Source organism: Chaetodon trifascialis, chromosome 1 (assembly GCF_039877785.1).
Source record: "Chaetodon trifascialis isolate fChaTrf1 chromosome 1, fChaTrf1.hap1, whole genome shotgun sequence".
Classification (NCBI taxonomy): Eukaryota; Metazoa; Chordata; class Actinopteri; order Chaetodontiformes; family Chaetodontidae; genus Chaetodon; species Chaetodon trifascialis.
Genome location: NC_092056.1, coordinates 15,937,730 through 15,949,753, shown reverse-complemented (window position 1 = coordinate 15,949,753; position 12,024 = coordinate 15,937,730). Strand labels below are relative to the sequence as shown.

Genomic DNA, 12,024 nt, shown 5'->3' with positions numbered 1-12,024 from the left:
ATAAACAGCACTAACTGCTCCATGGAGAACTTTCTCCCAACTCATTTCAGCCCACAATTATAGTTTTCCAGACCACATTTGTAGATTTCGACAGTCAAAGAGGATGAGCAATTTGAATCTTGTGTGGCCTGGCACTGTGTAAACAAACAGGCATCCTCCCAACAACAAAAATCACACAAAGTGTGTGACTGTACACAGTGAGCAGTGATACATTATGTGCAGGTTGAGTTGTTTTTTCTTTCCAGATCTGTATGGGAGTCCTGGGTGCAGAATATCTGTCAGGTACTGATCCATGATATAAATGAGAGAACCAGTACATGTTCCTCTCAGGGTGAATAGGCTTTGCAATACAAGAATGATTTAGGTGTCTGTACTCATCTACACATACCTTAATGGTGTATAAGACAGTTGGAGAACACTGGAGAAGGTATAAAAAGAGACTCACGTGGCAGAATACTCAAACAGTCCATAGTAGGGGTTGAACATCTCCTTAGACATAAGGAAGAACCACTCTCTGGCTACGCCACCGTAGTCCAGTCCTTTTTCTCCCTCAAACTCCACCCACAGTCGTGCCTTCAGCAGGTCTGCCTTTTTAACTGAGAGGATGCGCCGGTACGAGTCCTCCAGCACCGCATTTCGTCTCATCTTCATCTCAAAACGGTTCGGGATGTCAGCCTGCAATGGAGATGCATTGAAGTTATTAAGAAGAAAACTTACGATCATCTAATGGTGAAAGTGAGATGAGGAAACTGATATCAAAGGTAAAAGCAACACCAGTGTAGAAAAGAACAGTTTTATCATGTATTTGCAAGGTAAACAGTCTCAGTTAAAGCAGCTCTTTGGGGAGACTCACCGGTTTCTTCAGCTTCTTCCGGAAGTAGTCATACTTCTGTTTATAATCTCTGGAATAAGGCACTGCCTATAATAAATAAAAAAAAACAGTTCAGTGGCAATAAATCAATGTTAACCTTATGACCTACACTGTGGACAATGATACATATTTACAGGAAACCTGTACGCTATGAATAGACAGTTCTTATTGTATGCTAATATCATATTACTGACGAATAATCTGTCAAATACAGTTTATACTCACTGGTCCAGTTATAGCTGAGTTCTGCAATCTGGGATCATCCCATTGTGTGGTCCTGGTGTCTATGAAATAACACATCACATTCATTAATATGGAAACAAATTCATCGTTTAATCCCAGATGTATTTTTAGTTTTAAAGGTCATACGTACTGTGATCGATGTAGAATATCCTCCCATCAGTGTGGACCCTCTCTTCCCAACCAGGCTAGGAAGGATGAAAATATCACATTCTTTAATAAATTGGCTTTAGACCAGTGATCCCCAACCCCGTGGATCATTTGGTACCGGGCCGCACAGAAAGAATAAATAACTTACATTATTTCTGTTTTATTTATTATCTGAGTCTGAACGATGCTTTATTTGGAAAAATGAGGTTTCTCTCCGGTACATCTCGGTCACGTGACACATTGCCACTGAAATTTTAAAGTCAGGCTAGCAAAATGAGCAAAAACAGACATTGTTAGAAAGTTTCTTTGCAAAGGGAAAAAGGCCCAGTGAGGAGGCAGAGGATGAGTCTACGACTTCAAAGAGAAAGAAAGCTGCATTTAACAGACAGTACCAGGACTCCTACTTAAAATATGGATTTATCGTGACAGGTGATTCCCACGCACCAAGCCCGCTCTGCATTATATGTGGCGATGACTCTCTAATGAGGCAATGAAGCCTTCAAAACTGCTTCGCCACTTGCGGACCAAGCACCCTGCATTCCCTCGTTGCAGAGAAACAAGCTCAGGGCTCCCATTGATTGAGTGTTAAGGTCAGTTAGATTTTTCATGCACTTTTTACAAATTTTTATGGTGTATCTGTGTATCATATTTTAAGGCATGTTTAAACGTTACCATAGCGACCAGAAAGCATTAGGGGGCAGAACATCGATGTATAAAGAAAGCAGAGGGGCAGACGGTCGTATCATTTTATTTTGATGTATTTATCCGCCAAACCTCAATGGTCGGTCCGTGAAAATATTGTCTGATATTAAACTGGTCCATGGCGCAAAAAAGGTTGGGGATCACTGCTTTAGATTATTAAACCTGTAGAGTGGAACTTTTGTCTCCCCCTTGTGGCTGGAAGAGTAATTACACAAACAATGTCCGCATTTGCATATGGCCTGTGCCTCAGCCTGCTCTCCCCCACCCTCAGGAACCTGTTGTAGCTATGGCTGCTTCCTCCGTCATTCATATGCAAAACTCCTGCAATGCAGCTTTAAATACAACAGTCACCTCTGATTATACATTACAACACAGAGCCTTTCAATTGATTGGTTACAGATTTTTTTTGTTACTGCTGAACTTACCGGCAGGGGGCCTAGATCATTTGGGTCGAGTGAGGCTCTCCTCCTCTGCTGCACAGGAATCTTTAGCCTGGGATCTTCCTGTTCAGAGGAAAACAAAGAGGGTGTGATTCAGTCAAAGAGGAAATGCTTACACAAGAGATACTACTGACTGGTAGGGACCAGGGACTGTAAGTTGGGGCGGCACGGTGGCACAGGTAGTGCGCGTGCCTCACAGCAAGAAGGTTGCCGGTTGATCCCCGGGCGGGTCCTTTCTGTGTGAAGTTTGCATGTTCTTCCCTTGCATGCGTGGGTTCTCCCCAGGTACTCTGGCTTCCTCCCACAGACCAAAAACATGCTCGTTAGGTTAATTGGTAACTCTAAAATTGTCCTTAGGTGTGAGTGTGAGTGTGAATGGTTGTTTGTCATGTGTGTTGCCCTGCAATCGGTTGGCGACCGGTTCAGGGTGTACCCCGCCTCTCGCCCGTTGAAGCTGGGATAGGCGGTATAGAAAATGGATGGATGTTTTAAGTTGCTACCATGACACACAGAAGAAAAAGTCTACTTAAAAACTGAGAGCCTTTCTTGTTGTGGAAATAAAATATTGGCCTTTGTGGATTCCATCCCCCTGAAAGCACATCTGAAGTCTGCTGACTTCTCACCCAGGTAGTAGTCTTTGTGTTGTGGTCAATGAAAAAGGGTCTTCCATTGGGAGCACTGCGAACCTCCCAACCATTCGGCAGGAATCCAGATTCATAAGTGGGCTCGGGGCTTGGGGTGTGCTGAGGAGACTCCTCAGGGGGGGCAGGCAGTTGGGACGGAGCGGAGCTCTGGGATAAACCTGCACCACTCTGTGCTGCTGCTGCTGCTGCTGCTGCTGCTGCTGATGCCTCTGAGGTTTTCTGTCCAGCAAAAATGAGAAAATGGAGAGGTATTAGTGTTAAACAAATGTCTAAATTTCACTTGATTTTAGATCCATACTGAACTTGTTGAGTTAATATACTGTACAAAGATTTTGCCCCTATCAAAATCAATAAGAAAGCCCACTTTGTACCTGAATGAGGGGCCGCGTCCATGAGGTGGTTCGGGTGTTGTGGTTGATATAGTAGCGTCTTCCTTTGTTGTCTCGCTTCTCCTCCCAGCCTGGAGGCAGCCCAGATGAGGTTGAAAGCAGCTATCGAATGACATAAAAATTGATTTCAGTGATCAATACTGAAAACCCCAGGCTCATTTAGTAACACAATACCATCAAAGACATGTATAACCTCACTAAATCTATCTTCTAAGTTCCACAGCACAGGAAATGACTAATAATGATTCAAAAATATAACTGAATCTTGAACACTGACACCTGTAAACTCATACAGCAACAATGTGATGTAAGACAGGTTTTGTGAAATGCAGGAAAGAATGATTTGAACAGGGAGTGAAATACCGCAGGGTTCACAGGATGTTCTTCTCCTGCTGAAGACCGGACACTTCCTCTGAGACTGGAATGGCTTGAATTACTAGCATGATCCTACATCAGAGGGGAAGGATGTCAAAGAAAACAATGATCATCTGGCCATGAAATGTATGTCATTTCCACCTCTCTCTCTCTCTCTCTCTCTCTCTCTCTCTCTCTCTCTCTCTCTCTCTCTCTCTCTCTCTCTCTCTCTCTCTCTCTCTCTCATTGAAAGCCTGTGGTGCATGTTAATGTTGTTATGTGCACCTCTTCCTCTGACTTATGGTAACTGGAACCTTATGCTGCACAGTAAATGACTCACTGTCTGGGAGGTGTGCAGTTCGCCAGCTGTGGCCCCTGAAATGTGAACGTTTCTCAGCTCATCGCAGAACGATTGGAACTCAGGCACGGGCGTGCGGGATGCAGGTGATGCGAGCTGGTTATTGCTGTGGTACAAGGTGGACTCGTCCTCTGTAATGATCTCCCAGCTCTAGAAGACAGAAGACATTCATCAAGCACACACAGTTGGAGGCTGATCCAAGGTTAGCTGTGCCAAATTACTTAGTTTAAATATACAGTGTAAACCACTGAGAGTTCTGTTTTAGAAACCTACAAGTTAGTTTGTTTAGAGTAAATGAAAGTGTTTATGCCAAAGCCCTCAGAGGAGAAGCCAGAACTACACTGCTACAACCACCACTGCAACATCTGGCTTCAACATGGGATCCACATAGCTATCGGAACACATTTACCTAAAAAGCCTTTTCAGACGCTGCATTGTGAACAGGCTGTGTGATATTCTGAAACCTGCCACAGCTGATTTTGTTTGGCCACTTGGGGCAGTGGAATCTGTGAATACAACACTGACATATCATCACCCTTTAAGTCGAATGTTTAATGTTCAACTTGATGACAAACAGGTGCCTATTCACACACCTAGCAGACACAGAGCAACATTATCATTCATTTAGAGTCGTGTTTCCATCCACCTGATGAAGTCCAATATGCACTCGCCTTTTAGTTCTGTTTTTGGTCTTGTTGTAAATATCTGTCTCATTAGCTGCTAAATGCTCCAATATGTTCACCAGCTGGTCGCTAACGGTCTGTCTGCTGTTTGGTGGTGAGCAGGTTGTGTACAACAGGTTTTTTCACTGTAAACAGCCGCCCGCTGCGGTCAAAAACAATGCTATGAGAGCTGCAAGACTTAACAACAGTTGCTGGAAATGTACAAAAATGAGCTGAGAGACAAGAAACGTTTATAGAAATAAAAACTTGCTGTCATTTGCAAATACTTGACTAAGCATGCTGGGATTTTAGAAATGAACTATTTTGTTTGTTTGACGTTAAATAAGCTTTTATCTGTTTAAAACTCTTCTTACATCTTCTTGAACAGAATGGAAACCAACAGGTAAGTCTGAATAGACCACAGTAATACAGAACAAGCAGGACGCAGTGAAAAAAGTTGCCATCACCTCAGGAGACTCTCGTGTGGTGTTCTCATCAGGGTCTGAGATCTGTCTGCGTGTAATAAAAGCATGCTCCACCTCCATATTATTGTTCCTTCTTCTTTGCATCTCCACATCACCGTCCCTGTTTAGGACACAGACACACAAACACACACAATAAGTGCTGCACCAACAAGGAACGTTTTGTAACTTTGCTGGGGAGACTTTTCATTGCTTACTGCATTGTGGGTCTTTGCCACTGTGTGGTTCTGCTCTCATGATTGACAAAGTAGGTTCTTCCCAGGTTGTCCTGCCGCTCCTCCCAGCCAGGGGGCAGAGCAGGCAGCAGCTGGCTTTGTCTGGGACCTGACATGTCCTGAGCCTCCAGAAACTCCCAACCGGGCTGCACAACATAAACAAAACGTTTTAAAAAGGCAGCACAGGCAGGATGGAGACAACAACATCTTAATGCCAGCTTTTTAATTGCACACCTCAAAGAGGACTATGCTTAAACTCACTCTGAAGAAATCAGCATATTTTACAAAGGTCATGGACAGATCGTGAGACAACTACAAGCGGGACTCATGGACTGGATGGATGGTTGTTTTAAGAAAACGTTCAGGAGACAATCCATGCTCTAAAAGAACCCAAAATACTGCTATGACCTTCAGCTGTTTAACCTGCTGTCTATGGTGAAAACAAGCAGCAAGGCCAAGGTTTCACTTGACTTTTAAACGTGACGTTTATCATTCAATGAAATAAATGTTCTCTTAATATTCTGTAAAACAAAGTTTACATCCTGTCATATTGTGTATTTTTGGGCCATTGTAAGGTGAATGATTTGTGGAGATATTCAATGTCGGGCCACAATGATACACGATCATTACCTTGAAAAGGAGTTTATGTTATTTATCATCCAGTTATTACTCTTTTTCTACTGCGAAAATCTGCAACATATCTAAATCTCAAGTGAAGTACATGTGAAAATATTCTGGCTCTGTTTTCGCTGCTACTCTGATCTCTGCCCGCTCTCTTGCTCCTGTCCCCATTTGGTGAATTAAGGGTCTAATTTGACCAAATCAGAGGTGACTGTAGGGAGAATGTCTTCAGTTCTATGGGTCAGGTGGCTTTGGCGAGATCATCTGTATCGGAAAACGCAAAGTGCCACACATCTTAGCAGATTTTAAAATGCAATTTAGTCATTGAAGAATGTGATTACGGGCTGCATGGTGGCGCAGCAGGTAGTATGTATGCCTCACAGCAACAAGGTTGCCAGTTCGATTCCCAGGTCGGGCCTCTCTGTGTGAAGTTTGCATCTTCTTCCCGTGTTTTCTCCGGGTACTCCGGCTTCCTCCCACAGACCAAAAACATCATTAGGTTAATTGGTGACTGTAAAATTGCCCCTAGGTGTGAGTGTGAATGGTTGTGTGTTTGTGCCCTGCGATTGACTGGTGACCGGTCCAGGGTGTACCCCGCCTCTCGCCCATTGACAGCTGGGATAGGCTCCAGCACCCCCCGCAACCCCGAAAGGGATATGCGGTATAGAAAATGGATGGATGGAATGTGATTATCGGTTTAAAATGGCTCATAATATACGCAATATTTTGCAGGTTGCTTTCAGCTGTATTCATTGAATTGACGTCACCTTAAATTGGATTTTGGGATCGACCAGGAACTAAAATAAACGTGATTAATGATTGAGGCCCTAAATCCAGCACTGACTGACTTTATCTGTACTTCTTTCTGTCCTTATGTTGCTGCAACACCCAAATTTCCACCCTGGGGGATCAATAAAGGAATATCTTATCTTATTTATTAATCTTGTTATTAACAACAGTCAAACTTACATCCTCAGTCTGATCTGCCGCTTCCTCCTCTGAACCAGGGTTTTTTGGCAGGTAGGTCATCTTGAGACGCAGGTGACCTTTGACTCTGGACTTGTGGCTGTGCGGCAAACAGATTCATTTTGTTTAAACAAGGAAGAGATAAATACTGTTCGGCATGTTTAAAAATAAAGTATGAACTGAACTGTGGCCTACCATTTCTCCTACAAATAAACATATGTAAAAATGGAATGTAAAACAGAGAAAGACAAAAGATTAAATAACCATGAAATCATGCCAACCTTCGTGGGTGAAGCAGAAAATCCTTGAATGTGTATGGCCTTTCTGTGTTAGGATTTTCTGTCTGAGAAAAAAAAAAAAAACAGGAAAAAGAATAAAAAGGAAATCTTTAACTCTCCAAACACTTTCACAGGCACATGAAAAACCCTGCTGGCCGGCGCTGCATCACAACACAGTATATTTAAAGATACCATTGCATGAAATGATGGTGACAGTGTACCATGCGGGCTAGTTTGCGGGTTTTGTATTTATAATGAAACAAAGCGGGAACGTAACATAAACATGACGGACTGTGTTACCAAAACTGTAGACAGCGATGTGGAACAGACACTAGAATAAGGGTGTGCGTGTTTACATTTATGTGATGGCATGGGTGAGACTGAGGTCGAGAGCACGTACAGTAAAAACTACAGTGAAAACAAAATGCATTCGACTTACTGGAACCTCAATGAGTCACACAGAAAAAGGGTTTCCTGCAACCAACAACTCACCGGTATCTGATTTAAGGGGACATCCACCTGTCCCAGAAAGTCATCACGTGTCTGATAGGGAGAGAGGGAGTCACACACAGATGTCAGGATCATGACAATATCATCTCCTCCTACACACACACACACACATGTGCACACGCACACACACACACACACACACACACACACACACACACACACACACACACACACACACACACACACACACACACACACACACACACACACACACACACACACACACACACACACACAGGCCTGGACGTGTCTTCTCAGGAGTAATGAGAGCCACTGTAATGTCCCCATAGGAAAGACAGTGTGTATTTTTAGCTGGATTTTATCTCCTATATCCATATCTCTATCATATCAAGACAAGGCCTTCAACTTATCTCTAATCATCTGATCATCAAAGCATTAAACAGTTCTTATTCTCAGTGCAAACATTGCACTATTTTCCTATTTGAAACAATGAGTCATTTGACTTGGGTCTATTTCCGTATTGATTTAGTATGGAGCTGAGATCGGAGTGTGTTTTTCAGGTCACAGTGAATGGCTGCACTGTGTTATTGCCAGAGAGACCGGGACCAACATAATGAAGCATTTGTCAGATAAACTGTCTTTTCTTTCAACACTTCACACGCTTGCTGCATGTCCTTATCGCAGTTTCAAAAGCAAAAGGCTGAAGTCAAATGCACACTGCACTGTGGGAGTCAGCTTTGTGACCAAATTAACACCCGTGCCGCGGCAGGTCAGACTGTCCAACAGCAGTATAGAGTGTTTATGTGAACAAATATAGATGGAGGCCTCCTTCGTCCTGCCCTTGCACTTCTAACAGCGCAGCTAAGCCAAAGCAGTTAAGTCCAGGTTAATGGAAAAGCTACATGTACACCAGCAATGACAGGACTAAAGAACCACCACATTCTTAAAACCCACATGAATATCAGCCCGATGTGTATTTTCATTTTGCAAAGATTTTAAACACAATAGTAGATCCTGTTTTTTTACAACTAGCAATTCTAAGCACATCATAGCCAATCAAAGTAATTACTGGACATGTCATTGTCATTTCAAGTCAGCAAATAAAGACATAAAAGTCTTACATCAGACCGCTTGCAATTTTGTCGATCTACAAATTAAAGCTCACTCAACGGCAGCAGTTAGTCCATTAATCATTTGATCCATACAATGTCAGAAAATACTGTAAAATTACTGAAGGCAATTTAGTCATGGTGTCATTTTGTCATATTTAGGGTGGCACGGTAGTGCAAGTGGTAACACTGTCGCCTCACAGCTAGAAGGTCCCGGTTTGAATCCCGCTGTGGGCGCTGGTGGCGTGTCCTCCACCATGCCTTCAGTGCATGCTGCTCGAGGAAAAAAGGGCCTTTCTGTGTGTAGTTTGGTATGGAGGTATGGAGGTATCCTCCATAAATATACTCCCACTAAAAACATGCAAGAAGATCACCACCTGACCAATGGTGACAAAAGTAACTGGGTCCCCGGGCGCCGCTGTCGGCTGGCAGCCCACCGCTCCTGCTCTGCCGTGGAGGAAGGACGACCAGGATGGGCAAATGTGGAGAAATAATTTCACTAAGCATGGCAACTTTTTATTTTGTCCAAACAACAGTCCAAAACTTTCAAATATCCAGTTTACTATCAAGTAAAGAGTCAACAGGATATTAAGAAAGTAGAATTTGTGTATCTTGGTATTGTTTACATATAACTCAGCACAGCAGCCAGTGTACTGGAGATTGACTAGGATGTAAGACTGTGTACAGTATACACAGCAGTGTGGTTTCATACAGAACATCGTCATGCACCATTTCCCCCCCCCTTGTATTTATGTTTACAACAGTTAATGAGAGAAGAAAGGAAAATCCAAGTTCCATTAAAAATACAGTATATGACCTCAGAGCCTGTCACCCAGCACTTTTGTAGCTTCGTATTTATCAATATACTCTGTCCTTCATAGCTTTCAACAGTCTGCTCAGATGTTGAGAACCTGGACTACACAAACAATCACAGATGAACCAGACAACTGATCCTCAAAGTCAAACTCAGCTCAGTATTTAATAGTTATACATAAACAATTTCAGGCTAATTGTGATGACTGTCCCTGCTGATTTGAAAAGTCGAGTAGGTCGTTTCTATTTCGGGAACAATCAGAACACACAAACAAAATTTCCTATCAAGTGAAACCATCTCTTTCCTCAGAAACGCCCCAATGTAGGGTGAGGTGATGCCAAGCTCAACAGAGAGGAATTGTACTCTTTGGACACATGATGGGACTGCACAAGATAAAAAGTCAACCATAGATGAATGTCCATTTAGAGCATCCCTGAAGGTTCATGTGACACTGAACGCAACTCAGTTCAGCATGTGGCATTAAGCAGTGCTGACCCAATACTGTATGAGACTACAGACAGCTACAGACACATGTTTTTGTATCTGTGGAGCAAGCTCAGTGACATCAATCTTAGCTCAGCAACGACAAACTGCTTTCAACAGGTGGACTGCAGCTTGTGAAACCTTAACTTGTTCAGAGCCACACAGCTAATGGCATAGGAGCAGGCAAACAAAGTGTCTGATGATGAGTCATGCTGATTAGGGACTATAGGACCAACCCGTGAAAACCATGCCATAAAATAAGTTGAACCACATTATATTTCGGTTAAGAAACTCAGGGAGCAAATAAATGCTGCCAGAGCTGCAGAGACTAGCCTTATTTTCCACACTGGAAACCATCTGCTGCTACCGCAGGTCAGGAGGCGGTAACATCAACTCCGACCTGCACCATTCATTTGTTGTGCTGATGGAGAATGCAAAACAAAAAGATACGTATTGCAACTCTTGAAAGAAGAAAGAGGTCCTGTTTTCCCTGCCTGCTATTTTCTAGTTTTTAAACACTTAAAAGGCAAAAAAACAAGCTCTAATCCAGACAATCAATAACAGCATGCACCATCATTTTGATTTTTTTGGTCCCCAGAAAATGTAACTGCAGTTAAATATGGGCCACTTATCTTGGTTCTTTAGCAAGTGAATGTGTACTCATTGTGCTCTAATAACAGTCTGCCTTTAGGAAATTTTGCCTTGCAGTCGTTCAAAATACAGCAGTGAGATTTCTGATGAATGTTTTTCACCTTCCTTGTGTGATATGGTCACACCTGGTTGTTCATTAACTCATGTGAGGCAGGTGGGGTTATGAGGGCACTGCAGATAAGAACGGCAGACCTGAAACTTTCATGAAAATATCCATTGTCAATTGTGAGTCATTTCAATTTATGTATCAGCAGTTTTCTTTGTTTTTGTAGCAGAATTTAAAAATTCTAAATTATTGCTGTTTATTCCCCCCATTGTGTTGTAGATATATTAAACGTTGTTGTGACTGTTTACATGCATGAGGTGACCCTTTTTGCTGCTGCTGTAAAAGGAAAGTCACTGACGAGAATGAAGCTCATTTAGCGGTAGTTAGTAAAATCACTGCACCTTTTTTAAAAAAACATTTTGATTATCTCTTAGAACTATTATGCGTATGTTTTAGCATTTTTAATTGTGTTCCTCTCTTATTTGAGTTATGGTGTACTTGATAGTGACTAATACTGTTGTTGCTCCATTGTGGGTGGACATGGTCAGAATGTAAACAAAGGCGTGTGGTTTTTAATGCAGACTCTTCAGGAGGAGGTGTGTGACGTGGCAGTGGACTAAATATGCACGGACTATGAACGTCAAGCTCAAAAGAAATAATATACAATACAATCCTGATTCCAAAAAAGCTGTGAAAAGTATAAATAAAACCAAATGAGATCATTTGCACATCCTTTTTGATGCTCAACTGAAAACAGTACAAAGACAATATATTTAAAGTTTTACTTCATTAACTTCACTGATATTTGTAAATGTATTCTTATTCTGAATTTGATGCAGCAACATGTTTCAAACAGGTTGGGACAGGAACAACTAGACTGGGAAGGTAGTGGAATGCTCCAAAAACACCCGTTTGGAACATTCCACAGGTAAACAGGCTCATTGGTAACAGGTGACAGTATAAAGGACATTACTACACGGGCTCAGGAACACTTTGTAAAACTGTTGTCAGTAAACACCGTTTGGTTGCAAATGACTGCACTGTATTCTGTTTTAATTTATGTTTTACACTGATGCTC

The 12,024-nt window shown here is 42.3% G+C and overlaps 1 protein-coding gene across 2 annotated transcripts in view; it reads right to left on the bottom strand.

Annotated features, from left to right (window-relative positions):
* Positions 1–12,024, bottom strand: part of LOC139328542 (E3 ubiquitin-protein ligase NEDD4-like) — a 28,812-nt gene that overhangs the window by 5,152 nt on the left and 11,636 nt on the right. The window contains exons 6-19 of one of the 2 annotated variants that reach the window (XM_070958303.1): positions 7,865–7,915; positions 7,376–7,437; positions 7,098–7,194; positions 5,490–5,653; positions 5,278–5,395; positions 4,131–4,298; positions 3,800–3,883; positions 3,419–3,538; positions 3,027–3,266; positions 2,389–2,466; positions 1,245–1,299; positions 1,097–1,155; positions 854–919; positions 446–675 (exon numbers count right to left, since the gene is read on the bottom strand). In XM_070958303.1, the coding sequence (XP_070814404.1) occupies positions 446–675; positions 854–919; positions 1,097–1,155; positions 1,245–1,299; positions 2,389–2,466; positions 3,027–3,266; positions 3,419–3,538; positions 3,800–3,883; positions 4,131–4,298; positions 5,278–5,395; positions 5,490–5,653; positions 7,098–7,194; positions 7,376–7,437; positions 7,865–7,915 (1,592 nt within the window). The remainder of the gene's footprint in view (positions 1–445; positions 676–853; positions 920–1,096; positions 1,156–1,244; positions 1,300–2,388; positions 2,467–3,026; positions 3,267–3,418; positions 3,539–3,799; positions 3,884–4,130; positions 4,299–5,277; positions 5,396–5,489; positions 5,654–7,097; positions 7,195–7,375; positions 7,438–7,864; positions 7,916–12,024) is intronic. The other variant, XM_070958314.1, reaches the window with a different exon arrangement.